Source organism: Hipposideros armiger, unplaced genomic scaffold, assembly GCF_001890085.2.
Source record: "Hipposideros armiger isolate ML-2016 unplaced genomic scaffold, ASM189008v1 scaffold_87, whole genome shotgun sequence".
Taxonomy (NCBI): Eukaryota; Metazoa; Chordata; class Mammalia; order Chiroptera; family Hipposideridae; genus Hipposideros; species Hipposideros armiger.
In genome coordinates this window covers 4,337,910-4,356,583 of record NW_017731437.1, presented here as the reverse complement: position 1 = coordinate 4,356,583, position 18,674 = coordinate 4,337,910, and the positions used below count along the sequence as shown (strand labels likewise).

The following is an 18,674-nucleotide window of genomic DNA, read 5'->3' as shown; positions in this document are numbered from 1 at the left end:
GAAACAGTATGGGTTTTTAATATCCTGCTAAATTCGATTTCTTCATCAGCCACCCGATTCAGAAGTGGACAAAAGATTTTAATAGACACGTCTCCAAAGAAGATAAAAAATGTGCAGCAAGCACATGGGAGGGTGCCCTCTGTCACTAGGGAAATGCAAGTCACAGCCATGAGCCCCGACTTCACACCCATGACTCTCCGTGTTATAAAACACAGAGAGTAAGTATTGGCAGGGATGCGGAGAAACTGGACCCTCACACACTGCTGGTGGGGGTGTCACACGGGGCAGCCGCTGCGGAAACAGGCTGGCGAGTCCTCAAAACATTAAACACGGAGTTACCGTATGACCCAGCGATTCCGAGCTGGGTATAGACCCCGAAGAGTTAACAGCAGGGATTCAGGGCAAACAGATGCTGTACACTAACGTCCATGGAAGCATGACTCACAGTCACTAAAAAGTGACAACAACCTAAATGTCCATCATTGGGTGATGGGCGAACACAGTGTGGTCCAGCCACATGGTGGAGTGTTCCTCAGCCTGAAAAAAGGGAGGACATTCCGACACCTGCTGCAGTGAAGGTGAGCTCTGAAGACTTTATGTAAGTGTAGTAAGGCAGTCACAAAAGGACAAACTAGAGAGTCCAATTCCTAGACAGAAGTCGATTAGAAGTCACAGGGGTGGGGGAGGGGAGCGGGACGCTCTGGTTGAATGGGGACAGAGGATGAAAGAGTCCTGGAGATGGATGGTCTGACGGATGTGTAACACTGTGAATGTACTTCACGCCACTGAACTGGACACTGAAAGTGGTTAAATGATCCATTTTATGTTGTGCATATTTTACCCAAAAAATAATGGCTGTGGCCTAGTGGTTGGACAGTGGATGGAAAGGACAGGGACATTATGGACTGGAAAGTCGGCGCCCTTCTGATCTGCAGCAAAACTTCTGGTAAGACTGTCACCTAACAGAGCGAGACCTGGAGAGCGGCTCCCCGTGGTCTGTGGGGGAGGAAGGGTGGTCCTGGCTATCTGAGTGGTGGACGGGGTGGCAAGGTGCTGGCTGCTTTCTGGTCCTTTCTCCACTTCTTCTTCTATCAAAAGCCCTCCAAGTCCTGGCTGGGCCCAGGCCATTTGAGAGTTCGCAGCCTCTGCAGCTAGCTGCGGCCATGACTAAGTCTAGGACGCTGAGCTGCGCGAGCCCTGCGTGTGCTCTTGGAATGGGTGTCCCCCGCGCTGCCTGTTCTTTCTGTCCCAGGGCTTTCTGTGACAGCAGAAAGAGCCTCCTCAGACCACAAGGTGGAAGTTGTGTATTCAGGACAAAGGGACAAGACCAAGGAGCTCGGGCGCCTGTCCCGGGGGAGCTGGTGCGCTGCCTGGACTGCTGCAGCTGAGTTCCAGGAAGGAGGAACGGGCTGACACTTTGTTGCTGCCATTGGTATTTGGTCACGTAGCAGAAGCCTGGCACCGTGCCCATGCCAGCCTCCCGCAGCATGCCCTGCATCACAAAGGCCGGGCAGCTAATGCTGCTGGAAGCGCTGGGGTTTAGGTGCCGGGGTTAAGTGAGGCGTGGCCTCTTCTGCTGAGTGGCCATTGTGGCTGCAAGCATGGTCACAGAGGTGGTGACTTTTTCCGCAGGGGCACTGCCCTGTGTGTCACTGGCTTTATAAAGGGGATCGGGGGGCAGAAGCACGGGGGCTTTCCTTTGCACCACCACCTTCCCCACCATGACAGGGCTGGCCAGCTCCCCAGAGGCCATGCTGCTGGGCTGGGCTGGGGTCACTAGACGCCAGGGTGCAGCCGCCTCCTGGGCCCTCCCAAAGGTTGAGTCATTTCTATAAAATGATATGCCCTGAACTAGCACACATAGTTGAACAATTAAACACGTGTTTGGTTGGCCCGTGTGATGAAATCACATTGCTGTGCACGTCTAGGTAAAAGTGTCAGAGTTGAAAGTGCACACACTGCTACCTTGAAGATGAGTGTCAGGTTGTGCTACAGCTCTTCTTCGTCCTGGAGACGAGCCGGAGCACTCACCTTGTTGAGTGAGAAGACACACTCAGTCACCAGCTTGCACAGCTTAGGCAGTTCACTCTTGGTCCCCAGGAGCACATGCTCCACAAACAGCGCAATGGAGAAAATGCGATTCCAGTTGGTTCTGTCAAAAGAGGGGTGCCACTCACTCAGCTGTGAGCACGAGCCTAAGATGGAACAAGGCAGGGGGCTGCGAGGCAGTTCTGAGGCACCGGGGTTGGAAGGTGAGCAGAGGGTCGGGCAGAAGGATTGCAGGTCTGAGCCCTCGGGGCACAGTTCCTGCCTCTACGCGCTCTCTGCCAGGTAACCCGGGTTGCGTGTGTGGCCAGTGCCTGTGAGGCCCACCCGTCCCTAATGGCCAGCACAGGCCTTGTCCCCACCCCACGACTATGCTGACGGCATGCTACCCCCCACTGCCTGCCCCGCCGTCACAGTATTCCTCCCATGCGACTCCAGGAATCTGCTTGCCTCTTTCTGCCACCCCGTCACTCTGTGCACTACCTGAACGCAGCCTCTTCTCTGCGTCTCTAGCATCAACGTGAAGCCTGACAGTTAGTGAGGGTTCCACAGATGTCAAGGGAATGGATGAGGCAAGGCCCCTTCCTGGGGCAGGGATGTCTGATGTGCCCAGGACTCAGCAGGCGACTGGTGACCGTGTGTGGAAGGGACCAGCAAGGGCCGGGCTCCGGGGTCTCACCTGACTTCTCTGGTGACAGCTCCGGCCATGCCCTTGTGGTCTGGCAGGTACCCGTCAGAGCACAGGAGCTCCAGGGGCATGGAGAGGTTCTTGACAATCTGTAACCAAGCCTGGGGGCTGGGCTTCAGGAGGTCCCTCGTAAGCAGCTCAGTGCAGGCCATTGCAGCCAACGCATCCAGAGTCTGAGAGGATGGAGGGCAGGCCCGTGACTGAGCTGCGCACCCTGCCCCGCGCCCTTTGGCTGCTCTAACCCTAAATCTAGGGGCCCCAGCTGTTAGCTCTGTGTGTCCTCATGTTTCAGACTCTGAGGCTCACATTCATCATCTTGGAATACAGAAAGCACTGTTAGCTGTGCTCTCGGCATTTCTGAGTCGTGCCCCGTGAAGAAGTCTCCCCTTTGGAGCATGGCCTGTAGGTTCTCCCTCCCAGGGCCACCCTGGGAGCACCCTGCCACCCACGTAAGCAAGGCCACGCCCTGGCTGTAAGCACTAAATGTCCCCAGAGGAGCCATACCATCTCACGTCCTGCCAAGCCGTGGCTCTGTGGGGCTTCGGTCAGGCTGTCCAGGACTGGGGGGTAGATGGTGAATATTCTGGACAAGTTCTGCAGCCGGACTCGGAAATGCTGGAAGGCAAGGTGGACCCACGGCAAGCAGGGCTCTTCCTCTGGGCTCCCTGCTCTCAGCTGATTGATGCAGGACCACAGAGCCATCTGCAGAAACTGGGTGAAAACCGAGCTTTCAGCATTTATTCGTAAATTACACACACACACATTTTTCCCTATGGAAAATCAGAACTATTCAAAAAATGACAAAAAAGAAAATTGAAACTCAGTCACATTATTCCTGCCCCTGGTTTCCTTTTTCGTGCCATCCCCTGCTCCCTGTTGTCCCCAAATTAGCATCACAGTGTATTTCTGATTATTTTCCACATAACATTATGAACTTTTCTCTATTTCTACATTTAAAAACCATTTTTTTTTTAGCTGAGCCATCCTGCTACCTGTTGGCAGCTCAGCGGCAGCTCAGTTTGGGCTGGGACTCGAACCGCTGTTGCTCAGAGCTCAAACTCTTGAGCGAGCTCTTAACCAACTGAGCCACTCGGCCGGCCCTGAAAAACATTGTGTTTAAATGGTTGCATTATCATCCATCAAATGGCCAGACTCTAATTTGTCCAAACCTTATTTTTGGACAATTCAATTGTTTCTAATGTTCTATTTTTTAGAAACAAAGCTAAAGAGAAAATTGCTGTGGCTAAAATATTTGTCCACATCTCCAATCATGTTCTCAGGATAAAAATGCCCCGTTCAGATGTTGAAAGGCTGGCGGTTCCAGGAGCTCTGTGTTCGTTCACACGGCTATCGGTAACGGAGGCGCTTCTGACCTCTCAGGAAAACCAGCTTTGCCACAGGGGTAAGGAAGGCTAGTCTCTAAAAACTGTTCATGTTTTATTGATTCATTAGTGAGGCTGAGCAAGTTTACAAATGTTTTCTGCATGTCTGTTTATAGGTGGTTTATAACTTTCACTCATTTTTTAAAATTAGGGGATTTTCTTATTGCTTCCTGAGGATACTTTATCAACCCTTAATCATATTGGTGGTTATGTTCTCAAATTTATCACATTCCTTTTTTATGTACTTAAGTTTGAAAGCTTTCGGTAGTCAGAAGTCTCATTCTTTCCATTGAAATTTCCTTTATTATCGTGACCATGTAACGGTCAGTTAAATATTTACCTAATTTTCCCCAAGAGAAACTAAACACTTGAAAAGAACATGTTACAGGAAAACTGAGGTCTTTGTCATGTTAATGAAGAGCTCTGTGTTTTATGGGGCCGGGCCGGGCTGGGGGCTGAGGGTCTGGCACCATGCCTTCTGAGGTTGTGGCAGCACCGTCACACACCAGTGCCCCGAGACCACATTCTATTCCACAGACACAGCACCAGCCTCGGACGTTAGGGTCAAGTCCTGTGTTTGCATCCCGTCCACGTGGCCCCCGCTTCACGCTGCCCCGCCGGTGCTCACCGCTAACTCTTTCCCAGTGGACACCTTCATGCTCAGGAGGAGGAAGTCCTTCAGGTAACGCTGCAGGAGGTCCCGCTGCTGTCCCACGCCGAGCTTGGCAAGAAACTTGCCCAGGGGGGTCTGCTGGAAGATGCCCACGAGCCTCTGGGACAGTCCTGCAGAGGGTACCCAAGAATGGCTTGAGGGAAGAGCGCAAGTCCTGGCCCCTGCCTTACACCCAGACCCTCAGCCTCTCGCGGTGAAGGTCCGACCGAGAGAGCGGGCAGGTTGTGCTGAACTCAGCTCACCCCAGCGGGGAGTCAGTGGCCTGAAGTCACACTCATGTCTATAGATTGTCCCAGGGGACTAACAGACCCAAAGGCAGAAATGATGATACGTGTCGGCCACAAACAGCCTAGCTAATCCCAAAGGGACAAAACCCTCTGAGAGAGACCCAGTTTTACGTCTGTCAAGTCAACGTGCTTCGGGGGCCCCAGGACCAGAGCCTGGGCTGCTCGTTACGGTCATGGTCACAGTCACGGTCACATGCTGCTCCCGCCAGGAAGACGAGCCCTCCCAGGGGACGGGGTGCTGCCCCAGGTGGCACCCTTCACGGAAGAGCAGGGCGGGTTAGGGTCTGGCCTTGAAACAGAGAAACACTCTTTCCTCCGGACAGCGGCTGCTTCGAATTTACTCAGAAAACATGGCAGGGTGCTTAGACAGAAAAATAAGTTCATGTTCAAGTGTCCTGACCTGTATTTTTTAATGGCAGTACTTTAAGTACACTTTGAAAAGATTTTTCCCGTAAGAAAGATAAGTTTCCTCAAAGGGCTGGATTTCCTGGAATACCAGTAACCAAATTACTGGGCATGTGACAGCACAACAAGGTGCCACGTGGCCTGGGAGGACCACGGCCAGTCACCTTGGATGAAGATACTCTCCTCTCGTGGCTAACAGTCGCTGAGAAAGGCCCAGCTGAGGACATCTCTGGGGTCCCGGGGCCCCAGCTGTCCAGGAGCCCCAGAATGGGAACGACCGCCACACGACGGGGACGGGGCTCTCTTCCTGCGGGAACATGCCTCCGCCACGTCCCCAGGCTCACCTTCAGCGCCTGCGATGTACTGCGCCTGGACCCACAGCTCTTCCAGGTAGTCCCTGATCCTCCAGCTGAAAGGGACGTCGTTGTAGGCGTTCTCGGACAGGTCCATGTGGTGGTGCACCAGGATGTAGGAGACCTCATTTTTGGATCTGCAGTCGTGCAAACGGAGACGAAGGGGATGGTTAGTGAGGTGTCACTCAAGACGCAAGACAGAAGCCACCGCTCACGGCCATTCGTCTCAACCTACAAGAGGGGGGGGGGTCGGGGGAGCGCTTCGAAGGCCACGGGGACAGGCTACTGGCCCATCTCACCGCTCAGGGCTTCTGTTATAAAGGAATGTCTCTGTTTTACAGACAAAATGAACACAGAGCATGGCGGGGAGGGGGCCGGTGGGCTGCCCAGGTCGTGGGGGGGCCTGGACCGGACCCTGCCCTGTGCGGACGGAGCACGGCGTGTCAGAGCGGGTCTCTCATGACCAGCAAGTGTCTTGTTTTCTAAATAAGTGTGTCCACCGGTGAGTCAGAATTCCCCTTACACGTATATTCTTTATTAACCGTACACCCCAGATTCGAAGCCCCCCAAGATCCAAGTAGGACACTTTGGGGAGGCCAGCTGAGCCTGACACAAGGCTCGGGAAGGGAGCGGGCCCGCCAGGGAAGCACGCCCATCTCAGGTGTCCTGGGGCAGCGTCCCTGGGGAGGCCAGGCCAACACAGACCATGTCAGGCCAATGTGCTCAGGGAGCGAAGGCACAAGGACAGCACGGGGTGAAGCAAAGGCTTCTCAGAGCACCAGGAGCTCCCCTTTGTTCTGTGACGCCACAACCCTTTGGCTGCAAAAAGCCAGCTTCCATGTGCATCTAAACTCAGCGCCTACGTCCCATCACATACTTGGGGGATCACATTAAGACAGCTGCTACGTTAGGGTTTTTCCTTCCCACGAAAAGAAAGCCTTCTATTCACCTTGTGTTATTCACCACAAGAGGAATGTTCAGAAGCTTCATGTCGCGGAAAATGAACATCCACAGGTCTCTTGCCCAGGACGGCGAGTCCGCCGTGGTCAGCAGCTCTAGGTTGCCATCTCTGTCGATGACAGAGACCAAGCTGGCCAGGAGAGGGGTCACCGCGCCCTGGACGCGCTTCCAGAGGGTGTGCCTGCAGCGGGGAAGAGAGGCAGCGTCCGTCCCAGGTGAGACCACGGTGGGGAAGCGCATGGTTCTCCAGAAGTCTGTTTTTGTCGTTGCTGGTTTTGGACACTAGATCTGAGTCTTTACATATATAAATCTGATTGCTTATATTAACTACACGACACTTTGTTATAATTCTGTTTATACATAACAATAACTTATAATTCATTTCAAAACTCTTGTGGTAAAGCTTATGAAATAAACTGCTAGGTCATTAACATTGGGGGAAAATGCAGGGTCTACTTTGAAAAGAAGAAAAACATATACTCCAGTTTTTGAAGTACATGGTACCTAGGAACCTGGAGAGAATTCTGAAAACCTGAGTCTAAAGACTGTCACGATTTGGACAGTTGAATCCCAAGAGGGCAGAGGACTTTAGTCCAAAACATGTGGCTGGTGACCAGTTTGTCCCCAAGGCCTATGGTCAGGGACCAGCCAGCTCCAGAGCTCCGCCTGACGCCTGACACCTGACACCTGACACCAGGTTCACAGGCTGTTCAGGCGTCGCCGTGACCTGGGGGTGAGGTGGCCCAGTCCCAGTGCTACAGCAAACCAGAGAGCAGTGACAGGCGGGACGCCCACAGCCCTCTGCACATCGGGCAAGCGGGAAGGGGAGTCCCTGGAGCGGCGATGTGAACAGGGAGACTGGAAATACAGATGTTAAAGAAGCATTTATGTGAAACTAAGTATTCAGAAAAGTCCATAGGAGTAACGGGGGCAATGAAAACCTCGGTTCATATCAGATTTTACGGAATTCCTTGGTCAGGAAGTATAATCAGGAGAGAAACTAAGGACAGTGCAGGGAAAAGCGAAGGCGGTAACCAGCCCGGCAGCGATAAGCTCCCGCTGGCCGTTCGGCCCTGGTGCTTCCCAGCCCTCCCGCCGACGGCACGAGGGCCGGACGCCCAAAGCCAAGTCCGCTGGCGTCAAAGATGCTGGGCCTGGAAGGGGCCAAGGGGTGAGCGACACCGTCAGAGGCGAGACTGCGAGCTGCAGCGATGAAAAGGTCTGAGTGAGCCTGCAACGCGGGGCGGGCGGACTCTCACACCTGGGGTCCAGGGCAGCCCCCTGCCTCCCCCTGCCACACAGGCCGCACGGGTTAGGCCCAAGAAAAGGGTCACGGTTATATACACAAAGGACCACTGGCAACAAGGGACTCTCCCGGGTCTCATTTCTGTAGTTGAGCAGAAACCCCGGGAAGACAGCTTCTGTTCCCTCCCTTCTGAGCCTCATCCCCGAAACAGCAGCCGTCTCTATGGCTTGTGACATGCTGGCAAATGTTCCATCCTGGAAGAACGGACATTCTACTTTGTTTCAGTTTTTTTGTCTTTTTGTTATTATGAAAAAACTTAAACACGCACAAAAGTAGAGAAAGGAGTCTGCAAACCCCCACGTAACTGACACCCAGACCGCCTTGTACTTTTTTTGGGGGGGAAAAAAAGGCCGCTTTGAATTGCTCAGAGAAAGAAAGGTCCGGGCGCCCTGACCTCGGCGGGGCCGGGGGGACACGTGCACGGGAGGCCTGTCACCGCTCCACGCGGCAGCCCCTCCAGGTGGCTTTGGTCACGGTACCTGAACGTGCCTGCCTCCTGCAGAGCGTCTGGGTTGGAGGCCTCCCTCACCACCCACTGCTTTACGTTGAGCATGTGGCTCTCCTCCTGCTTCTGTAAGAGGTCGTGGAGGCGCATCTTGGCAACCTGTAAGAAAGCGGCTGCAACAAAGCAGGGGGATATGAGTTCACGGACACCACGGGCCGGGCTGCGGGCCCCGCCACGCCCCCCCGTCCACCTGGAAGGGAAGCGGCCTTTCTTCGGCCAGGCCAGGTCTAGAGCGAAGCTCGAGGCGGGCGCAGAGGTGCCCGCGGCATCTGCCTGTGCTGGGGACCGGCCACGGGGACCCTCACCTTTGCAATCGTCCTCCTCCGTTAAGAGGCCGAGCAGAAGCTCCACCCTCCGCACGTTGCGCTGACACCGCTCGTGCTGGTCTCGGAGCATGCCCACGGCGCTCTGCACGCAGCTGCGCAGCAGGCTGCTGGTATCCAGGATCTGCGTCTGTCCAGAGAGACAGCCCGGTTTCTGGTCGGCCACCCGCGTGGGAGACAGGTCCCGTGGTGGGAGCAGGGCACCACCGGGAAAAGCTCCCCCCGGGGCCTGCACCACCGTCCACTTGCACGACTCCTCTCAGAGCCACTGCGAGGCGGTCGTGTGCGCTCGGGGCCTCAGGCAGGGGTCCAGGAACAGAGCAAGACTGACCAGGAGGCAGCAGGAAAAGCCTGTGAGGCCGTGTCCTGGTAATTCATCTACACTCGCAGTGTGGAGGCAAAAGGTGCCAGGCTGCCCCCTGTATGACTGTGTCTGCTCCCCGGGCTCCTGGGGGGGCAGGCATGAGGCTCCGGAGACGGCCCAGCAGTGTCCCGGGAGGCCCAAGGGACGAGAAAGAGCTGGAACTCACATAGCTTCTCCCCGGCCGAGAGGCCTCGCTTTCCATCGTCTCAGAGCTCTCCGTTTCCATGTCCACCTCGGGCGGTTCCCCTGGTTCTTCAGCCTCTGTTTCCATCACCTCCTCATGGCTGCTGTCGTCCCCAGGTCTCCCCTCGGCTGCAACAGAAGCAACACCGTCAAGTTACCGCTGGGAAGACAGATCAGGATGCTGGCAACACTGTCCATGAGCTGTGTGCCGGGCACTGAGCAGCAGGCGTCCCTGGCACCTCACTCTAGTGGGGCCCCAAGGAGAGGCCACGGGCATGTGGGTCAGCCTCCCCGTCGCCCACTCAGGGGGTCCTCCAGCGTCAGCCCCTTATATCCATCCTGGGCTCTGACAGCCGATGCAGGAACCGAGGCCAACAGAAGCTGACACGTGCCACAGGCTTATGCACCCACAGGCTTATGCACCCACAGGCTTATGCACCTCCAGACCCACTTTTTCATCAGGTGGACGTACTACCATCTGCATGGCTGTGGAGAGCAGTGGCGGGGGGCGGGGGGCCCTGGGAGCCGCAGCTCAGCAAACACGTGCCGAGCTGCAGCTGAGGGGCAGGTACAAGGACTGAAAGCTGATGCACAGAAGCATGGTGGCCCTGTTCTCACAGCGCCTGGCTCCGCCCGGCTGCCACTCCTGCCATCCTGCGTCCCCAAAGGCTTTTCCTCGAGGCTTACGCTCAGGTGTGTCGTCTGGATGAAACAGCTGGCTGATGGCCACTTCCTGCAGCTTCGTCACATCTGAAACCATGACGGTGGATCTCCGGAGGTCGTCGATGTGCACAGACTGCCACAGCCCTGTGGGGAGCAAAGCCACCCAGCATCGGCCCGTGTCTCTTATCACAGGCAATGACACACCACACGTCCCGGTGTGGAGAACACTGTCACCGAGGGAGCCATCTGGACCCTGGCGTCTAAACCCTTGAATATACGTAGAAGCCACCTGACTCGTGTGTCAGCAATTTTCCCATAAAAGTCCGTTTTATGAACTGACACAGATGATTTGCACAGATTCCTTGAAGAAGGCCCGTGGCCCTTTTATGTATCTCTTATTCTGCTTGCTGTGTCATAATTAATAAAGAGCCATGGGGCGCGGGCAAGGTTTGCCTCCCAGTATCTATGAAATTATATTCAAGTAAACCGTTATTTGCCTATTTCCAGAATACCAACTTCCTTACATAATATGTATTTGGTAAGCCATTCCTCAGAAGAGAAAGAGAGGGAGAGGGGTTCGGGGGGAAAAGCGAGCGAGCCTGATTTGAGATAGCATCCCCTCATCCTGAAATGTATTAAGTATCAGGCGTTTATCAAGTGTTAGTCGGGAATGTCTTCTCTGCGTTACCCACATCACAGAAGGTGAGGAATCAGAGGCTACTCAAGTGTTCATCCACAAGTTTCTAAAGAAAATGCTGCATGTTGGAGCAGCAAATTGAAAGCTGAGTGTTTTTTTGCCATAATCAGGTAGGAATTTCTAACTGCATCTGAAACAAGTGTCGTTGAGATTAATATTAATATTCTAATTTTAGCCTTGTACACCCTAGGACCAAATTAGAAATAACTCAAACGATATTTAAATAACCACATTCATTAACAGCTTGGCCCTACCTCCATTGAACCCCACGTAGGACATCCCACTTTCCATCCGGGACAGTTTTGTGATGAAATAGATGAAGATACAGTCCTTATTTCCTTGTATCTTGTTGATTTCATTTATAGCAGAATACCTATTTTTAAAACAAACCAACAAGCAAAACTGAAACAAATCAAAGCAAAAACCAAGCAAATCAGCAAGGCGCAAGCTGGGAAGGGGCTGAAGGGTGTCCTAGGAGCTGTCACGTTCCATCTCAGGGTCTCACTTTCTGTGGTTTTACACAAACGTCCCAGCCTCGCGACGGCCTCCCCGTGGGAGTGGGGCCGCGTGGTCTCTCGCTGGGCTTATTTTCTTCCCATTCCTGTCTGCCTCCGCTTTGAAGCGGCATTTCTTATTGATCAGAAACCTTAACTTGGGATCCTCGGTGGGCCTGCCTTAGTCCTACTAAGCGCAAGGCCAGTGGAACCGCCCATGTCAGGACACAGGGTTCTGAGAACAACCCGGGGCCAACGAGGGAACATAGTCAGTTATGCAAGCATCAGGTGCCCCCTATAAACACTAGAAAACTGTCCAATAAATACAAATGAAATCATTTACATACTGTTACAGCCCTTGAACTTTGCAATAGATTCAAATCACGTCATTTAAAAAATTAATGATTACTGAAATATGTCTACAAACACGTTTCAAGGGTAGTCTTTTGTTTCCTGCTCATATTGGATCACTCACACGTCTTACCTTCCACCACTGTGGCAGTAGCCTTCCCCCTCTGCTTTTTCTGTAGCCTCTCTAGCCCCCATTTCAGGGAATGAAAAGGGTGAATCATTTCTACTTCTGTGTTTATTACGATACTAGTCTGTTCTCAGGGAAGAAATTCTTTTGGAGCTCCCCCCTAAAATTTTGGGTTTCCCATGTGCTTTCTGAGAAAAATAACAAGGACATACTTAGCTGAGGCGATGAGCTGAGCGCTATGAACTCCGTCTTCAAAATCAGTTTGAACAATGAGGATTTTACACGTGGCCGTGTTAGTCAAGCACTTTCTGAAAGAAAAGGCAATCATGAAGATGAGTTCTCCATCCAAACAAATGGGTGACCCAGTCCCCCGGAGTGATGGGAACTACACGGGCTACGTGGAAAGAACGGTGCAGGCGGGGTTCTCCTGCACAGGTGAGTAGGAAATCCAGCGGAGAAGGAATAAACACCAGTAGATGCTTCCTAAAGAGACCAGGTTTCAGAGAAGGACGTTTACGGAGAAGGTAACAGCACTGAGCGACAACCGGAGAAGTTCACAACGGTCCTTTTCGGAGTCACATGTCCTTGACGCCCATTATTAACCCAGGCTGGTGACAACACCAGTGGTTACAACAGACATACAATGAAATCCGTGGTCAGGGCCGGGGGTGAAGGGGAGCGGAGGGGCGGCCGGGGGCCTCACCGGACTTCTCTGAGGAACGAATACTCGGTGTCAAACTGCTGCAGTGACAGGAGTGTAGGCTTCGGGGCCCTGCCCTTGATTTCCGCGGCCAGCATCTTACAGTCGTGACTGGTGAGCAGTCTGGAGAAGGTGGTGATCTGCAGTCAGGAAACACAAATCAGTGACTAGGACTCAGGGGAAGTCGCACGTCCGCTAGGCGTGCATCCCAGGAACATGACGGTTGTATAGCGAGCCCCTTCTACAGGCTAACCATTGTGCAGCTGGCTGGCACACAGGAAGGACTCCAAGCTCAGAGCTTTGAAAAACGAGGCAGAGCGATCAAAAGGCATTGATTGGATGCCTATGCATTGATCCCTATGATGCACTAGGTCCCCTTCCCAGGCGCCAGTGCCTCTTCCCGCTTTGGTCCCCACTGGAAATTCTGACGACCCCTCAGGGTTCAGCACACACGCTGCTTCTCCCCTGGCAACCTCACATCACGCTTTCCGATGGGGTTAGGCGATGATGCCCTTCCTTCCTGCGGCCGGTGGCGATTCTCCCCCACCCCGGGTCACACCACACAATGCAACCAAAACACTCCTGAAGGGCACGCCATCTCGTGGCCGCCGAGCCCCTTCTCCAGCCTGGCAGCCACCACTGAGCTCCCGGTTCCAGTGTCCACTGCATGACAGACGTGTGTGCCAGGGCATCAGAGGGGCACCAGAGCCTCTCCCAAATGGGATTTACCACTTCCTCCCCGAACCTGCTGCTCGTCCCAGGACTCTGTGCTGTGACTGACGGAACCGCCGGCCTCCTAAGAAACCCGGGGGCTCGCCCCTGCCCCGCAGCCCCGACGCGGGCAGTCCCTCGCTCTGTGCAGCTGCTCCCCCTTCCTCAGCTCGCCGTCCGACCTCCTCGGCTCTCAGTGCTAACAGCAGCCTCTGTGCTGGTCTATCTTTCCTGTGACAGTATTTTATCTGACTTTTTTCCCCACATCCCAGGCAGGGGGACACACGTCCACACACATCCCTCCGTCACTGCCCTCTGCACAGGGAGGCCTGAGCTCCTGGGGCCACAGACAAGGCCCCCCCGACTGTCTCACCCCGTCTCTCGGCACTCAGTCTGGAGCGTTCAGTTCCATCAGTGACCCAGCCCTGACTCCCCGCACCGACGGTGCTGACTCACACCGTGACGCCGTTGGTCAAGCTGGGCCCTCTCTACCATCCCACCCACACTTCACCATCTGCCATCTCTTAACACATGTCCCTTTATGATTCCTAGCCACTGACTCGGGAAGAGTCTTGACTTGGTGACACTAGGGGTCAAGGACTCTGTCTGGGGTGACAGCGACTAAAGGTAAGGGTGTCTGGAGGCGTTCACCTCTGTGAAGACAGCACGGTGCTCCGGACCCGTCGTGAGCAGGTGAGCCTGCAGGAAGTCCGCGAAGCAGTCATGCTGCTGCCGGTAGTAGTATTCTCTGGACAGCGACTGTGCTGCGAACTGGCTCAGCGAGGACGTGCTCAGCCGGACCACGGCGTCAGGTGTGGCGCAGCCCAGCAGGACCAGCTTGGCCTCCTCCAGGACCCGCTGGTACAGGTCATCAGTCAAGATCCCAGGGTTGAGACGCTCGATGACCTGGAGCACCACTGAGGCACAGGTGTCGGCGTGGTAGCCGATGAAGGCGTCGGAAGGGCTGTATTTCTGTCTGGCCGCAAACGGGTCCGTTTTCGTGTCTATGAACTTGTCCACCCAGACTTTGAGCTCCTCCACGATGTTCTTCTGCCACGTCTCCAGGACGGTGTTGATGTCCAGGTAGTGCTTCTCCAGCCGGTTGATGAGGGGGACGGGGAAGTGCTTGTAGACGACATCCTTTTCCTCAATGACGACCAGGCGGAAGTCGGGGTGAACCCGACACTTGACCCGGTGGGTGCCCAGGCCGAGGTCCACGTACTTCTGGCCGCCCAGGTACACATAGTACTGGTTGAGGGCGTCATACAGGCTCTCGTACAGGTTCTGCAGGTTCAGCAGCACCACCATCTTGCCGGTCTCCATGCAGATCTTCACTCGGTTGATGTTTCTGCAGATCTGCGTGTACTCCTGGTCCCTGGGAAAGCTGGACCCAAAAATGATCTCGGGCTGCTGGCCGTCCCTGAAGAGTGTCTGCTGCAGGATCTGCAGGGCCACGTAGTTCCTGGTCAGCACAAGTAGGTAGCGGCACTCGGAGTCGTCCAGCTCTCGGCCCAACTGCTTCCGACGGTCCCCGAACACGTTATGCCGGATCAGCTCCATGGTGCTGACTTCCTCTGACTGCCTCACCTCAGGCAGCCTGGCCGCAAAAATGTCCAGGGCATCGATGTCGTCTTTGCCGCTGAAGTTCCGGAGGATGGCCTGAGCGATGTCCTGCGGGGAGGGCTCCCTAGAAGCTTTGGCGGCGGTGAGGACCATTTTGATGAGGCTATAGTAGTCGCGAAGCCCAAAGAATTCCTTGTCCTGCTTCCTACACACCATTTCATAGGCTTCGGCGAAGGGCTTGAAGTAGCCCTTGATTCTTTCTTGGACGAGGGGCTCTGAAGAACAAATGCCCCTGGCGCTGTCCACAAGCTCCTTCTCGTTGGGGCTGCCGCGGGACACGGCGATGCCGCGGTTCATCTTGGCAGGGTCCAGAGCCCAGTTGGAGATGCCGATGAAGCCCACTTTGTTGTGGGGGGCAGGGTCATCTTCGATGCACCCATCCTCCAGCAGGGGGTGCAGGGTCTTCAGGGGCATCTTGGGTGAGTCCTCAGCCAGTCCCACCTCGTCCAAGACGACCACAGACACATACTGCTGCAGGTCCTTCCCCTGCTGGAAGCGGGCACACTGCTTGAAGGTGCCAATGATGCCCTGCGGGGTGGAGTGCGGGCTGCACTGGAAGGACACCAGGTGGACCTGCTTCAGGGTCCGGAAGAGGTCCGAGTGAGCGGCCTGGCCTTGCATGGCGTCGGCCACGATGGTCTTGGCCAGAGACTTGGAGCTGCCGGGCTTGCCCACCAGGAAGAGAGGAATCTTAAGCTCGATGCAGATCACCATCATGAAGACGTTCTCCTTCAAAGCCAAGTTCCTGGCGATGGTTTTCCTCAGAGGGACACCGCTCAGAAAAAGATCCTGTGCTAACGTGATCTCGTCCAGCACCACCTTGCTGTCGTCATACGGCTCCGGGAAGAACCTGCAAATGGCTTTCCGATACGATTCCTTGCTTTCCAAAGAGGCGTGGTAACACACCCCGACGGCCAGCACCAGCGACCAGAGGACGGGGTCTCTCTCAAAGTTGTTTGTGCTGATGCCGGACTCACGCAGAAAGGAATCGAGCTTCGACAAGAGCATCTCGCTGTGGTCGTAACACCACCGGAAGACTTTCACACAGCGCTCCACGTCCCGGAGGCTGACAAAGCTGCACTCATTCTCTGTTTTCCTCATGAAACCCTGAGAGGCAGAAAGCACTTCTGTGATCACACAAGTCTCGTCCGGATTGATCCGGCTGGAGTCCACCAGTCTCTGGACGATCTGCTGGATATAGAGCTTCTCCGCGGTGTCGTTCAGCTGCCCGAAGTCCCACACCAGCGGAATAAGGCTCGGCGGCAGGGCGTGCACCCGGTACACCAGCTGCCTCAGGGGGATGGAGCCCAGCCTGTCTGCTGTGTCCTCCGCACTCACCCTGTAGCCCAAGCCAGCCGCCTCCAGCCGTGAGATCATCTGCTGAGAGTGCTTCCGATAAGGGTTGCAGGCTGCAATGACGTGCAAGCCGGAGTCCTCAGCCAGCCGCTGGCCGCACACTGTGCGATCACATAGAACTTCTTTGATGCAGCTTATGGCTTCCGTTGTGTTGGCCTCATCGAAGAACAAGACGGTGTCCAACTGACACTCGCTCTTGTTCAAGATGGCAAGGGCTTCTGCCTCCTTGACTTTGGAGTAGATCGTGTCAGCGGTCGTGCCCCCGTGGACCTTGACCAGCCTCATGGTTTCAGCCTCAGCCCCGCTGCGCCGGAGGTCACTCAGGAACTTAATGAGCCTGGTCTTCCCACAGCCGGTTTCCCCCATGATGATAACGGGGATCCCGCACCGGAAACGCATCTCAATGGCAAGGATCTTAAGCATATTGTCTGTCGTCAGCTCATAGGTTTCATCAGGGTCAATGGGCCACTGGATCCCTAACGCCAGGCAGAGTCTCTCAAGTTTCTCATGTCTGGGCAGCTTGTCAAAGTCGACATTGAAGGGCACCCTCTGAAGCAACAGCCCCTGGTACAGCTCCATCGTCATGACGTCCTCCTTGATCACCTCCTGACTCAAGTGATCGATTGCGTCGACACCGCCGTTCTCGTTGGGCCGCAAGTGGAAGCCTATGAATGTCATGGATGTGTGGTCATCATTGAAGAACACGTACGGGTGGGGCTCTGACTCCCAGCGCTTCCGGAGAGAGAAAGGGGCTATGTCTTCCTCTTTGACTCCGTCCATAGGGACCGAGTGCTTCCCGGGGCTTTGGTCGGACGTGTGAAGCGTTGGCGTGGCGAAGTCTCTCGCCATGAAGATCATAAAGGTCACCACAAAGTTCTTGAAGCCCCTCAGAGTGTCACCCACGATCTGTGGATTGCAGAAGAGAGAGGCCTCACAGTCTCTGAGCTGATAGTTCAGGAACTGAGCGAAGTTCCAAAGCTCAGACCAGGATGGGTTCATCACCCCACAGTAAATCAGGAGGTGCTGGAGGCATTCACTGGGGGTGCCTTCCACCTGGCCTTCGTACTGGAATGTGTCCAGGTTTTGTTTCTCAAAGAACCGTTTTAAGTACTGGTACGGTCTTTGGAAAGTCTCACTGCAGAACTCGCCCACATCCATTCCCGGCTCTTCGTAGTTCGGCTCAGCGTTCAGCAGCACATCCATCACTTCCTTGGGAGGCCTACAGGTGACTTTTGGGAAGATGTCAAGAAAATTGAACTGGGGGGCCCGTATCCTCTGGAAAGGGGAGAGATGAATAAAATGGTTATGACTGAATTTCCTAAAAAATGCTTTTGTGTTTTAATCCTCCCTGAGTTCTACACTGGACAGGCCTCCATGGGAAAAAAAAAAAGTTTTCTTAAAGCGGTTTCTGTAGAATCCTTTCTGCACAGGTTGCTGTCATTTGCACAATCAAGTGCAGTGGGGCCTGTGTTCCCAGCATGGAAGTCCTTTTCTAACTGACTTCTGAATCTAAATCTCTCAATCATGGTGTGTGTACGCATAAAACTCCCTCGTTAAGAAATCTATATGATGAAAGTCTCCTTCCCACCCTAGTTGGCATTTAGAAAGGCAGTGCTTCTCTCAGCAGATAAATTTGCTGCCCTCACTGACCGATTTAAGATACTGCTAATTAACCAAAGAGTATTCTTATTCCAGACATTTAAAAAAAGAAGTTTCAAGGTTGATTTTCCTTGACTAACCCTGCACTCAGCTGCTTTGCTAGGGCAAAAGTAGGGGATCACAAAAATGTATCAAAGACCCCACCCCCACTGACAGGAAAGTACACTGCGGTACGCACCAGCTTTGAAGACCTCTTAGGCAGCGCCGACTCCCTTTGCAGGATTTCAATGACATATAAATGGCGTGGGTTCCGAAGCCACATCTTCCCGTTTACATCCATTAAGTACTGTAGAATGAGGAGCTTGAAAAGAAACGCCCAAACTCCTGTCTGCACCTAAAGACGGAATCGCATAGGCTCGTAAATACACCAAAGATGACCCGTTCTCCCAACCCCACGGACCTTATTCTGTTCTTTGATGCCAAGCCTGAACACCAATCCATCATAAAGAAATTCTTTAGACTAGGGAGGAGGCAGGGCGGGACAAGGAAGTGGTGTCACTTCTGGCGGGGCCACTCAGCTGGAACCCTTGGGCACTTACTGAAGAGGTCACGTCGAAGTGGAAGATCATAGGTGTTGCCTGATACGTGGCGTTCAGGAAAGGCAGGAGGGAGTCCAGGACTTGGCTCTCATCCACCTGGGGGTCGATCAGTCGAATAATTTTTAGAGGTGCTTCTTTCCCCTTGAACTGCCTTTGCAGAGTTTCATGCAATCTCTTCACAAACAGAGACTTTCCTGCAACGTTAAAATATGGAAATTAGGTGCCAGGGCCGGGGCCCAAGAGCAAGACAGTCCAGGAAGACAAAGTCACTTCTCTTTG

The 18,674-nt window shown here is 54.2% G+C and overlaps 1 protein-coding gene across 1 annotated transcript in view; it reads right to left on the bottom strand.

Moving 5' to 3' along the window:
* RNF213 (ring finger protein 213) overlaps nt 1–18,674 on the bottom strand; it is a 97,912-nt gene that overhangs the window by 24,301 nt on the left and 54,937 nt on the right. Inside the window, exons 28-43 of the mRNA XM_019644249.1 lie at nt 18,396–18,589; nt 18,035–18,190; nt 13,870–17,472; nt 12,511–12,647; nt 12,020–12,115; nt 11,090–11,208; nt 10,163–10,282; nt 9,459–9,604; nt 8,911–9,058; nt 8,580–8,718; nt 6,784–6,975; nt 5,826–5,971; nt 4,745–4,899; nt 3,239–3,445; nt 2,726–2,907; nt 2,032–2,152 (exon numbers count right to left, since the gene is read on the bottom strand). Of these exons, the coding sequence (XP_019499794.1) occupies nt 2,032–2,152; nt 2,726–2,907; nt 3,239–3,445; nt 4,745–4,899; nt 5,826–5,971; nt 6,784–6,975; nt 8,580–8,718; nt 8,911–9,058; nt 9,459–9,604; nt 10,163–10,282; nt 11,090–11,208; nt 12,020–12,115; nt 12,511–12,647; nt 13,870–17,472; nt 18,035–18,190; nt 18,396–18,589 (5,861 nt within the window). The remainder of the gene's footprint in view (nt 1–2,031; nt 2,153–2,725; nt 2,908–3,238; nt 3,446–4,744; nt 4,900–5,825; nt 5,972–6,783; nt 6,976–8,579; nt 8,719–8,910; nt 9,059–9,458; nt 9,605–10,162; nt 10,283–11,089; nt 11,209–12,019; nt 12,116–12,510; nt 12,648–13,869; nt 17,473–18,034; nt 18,191–18,395; nt 18,590–18,674) is intronic.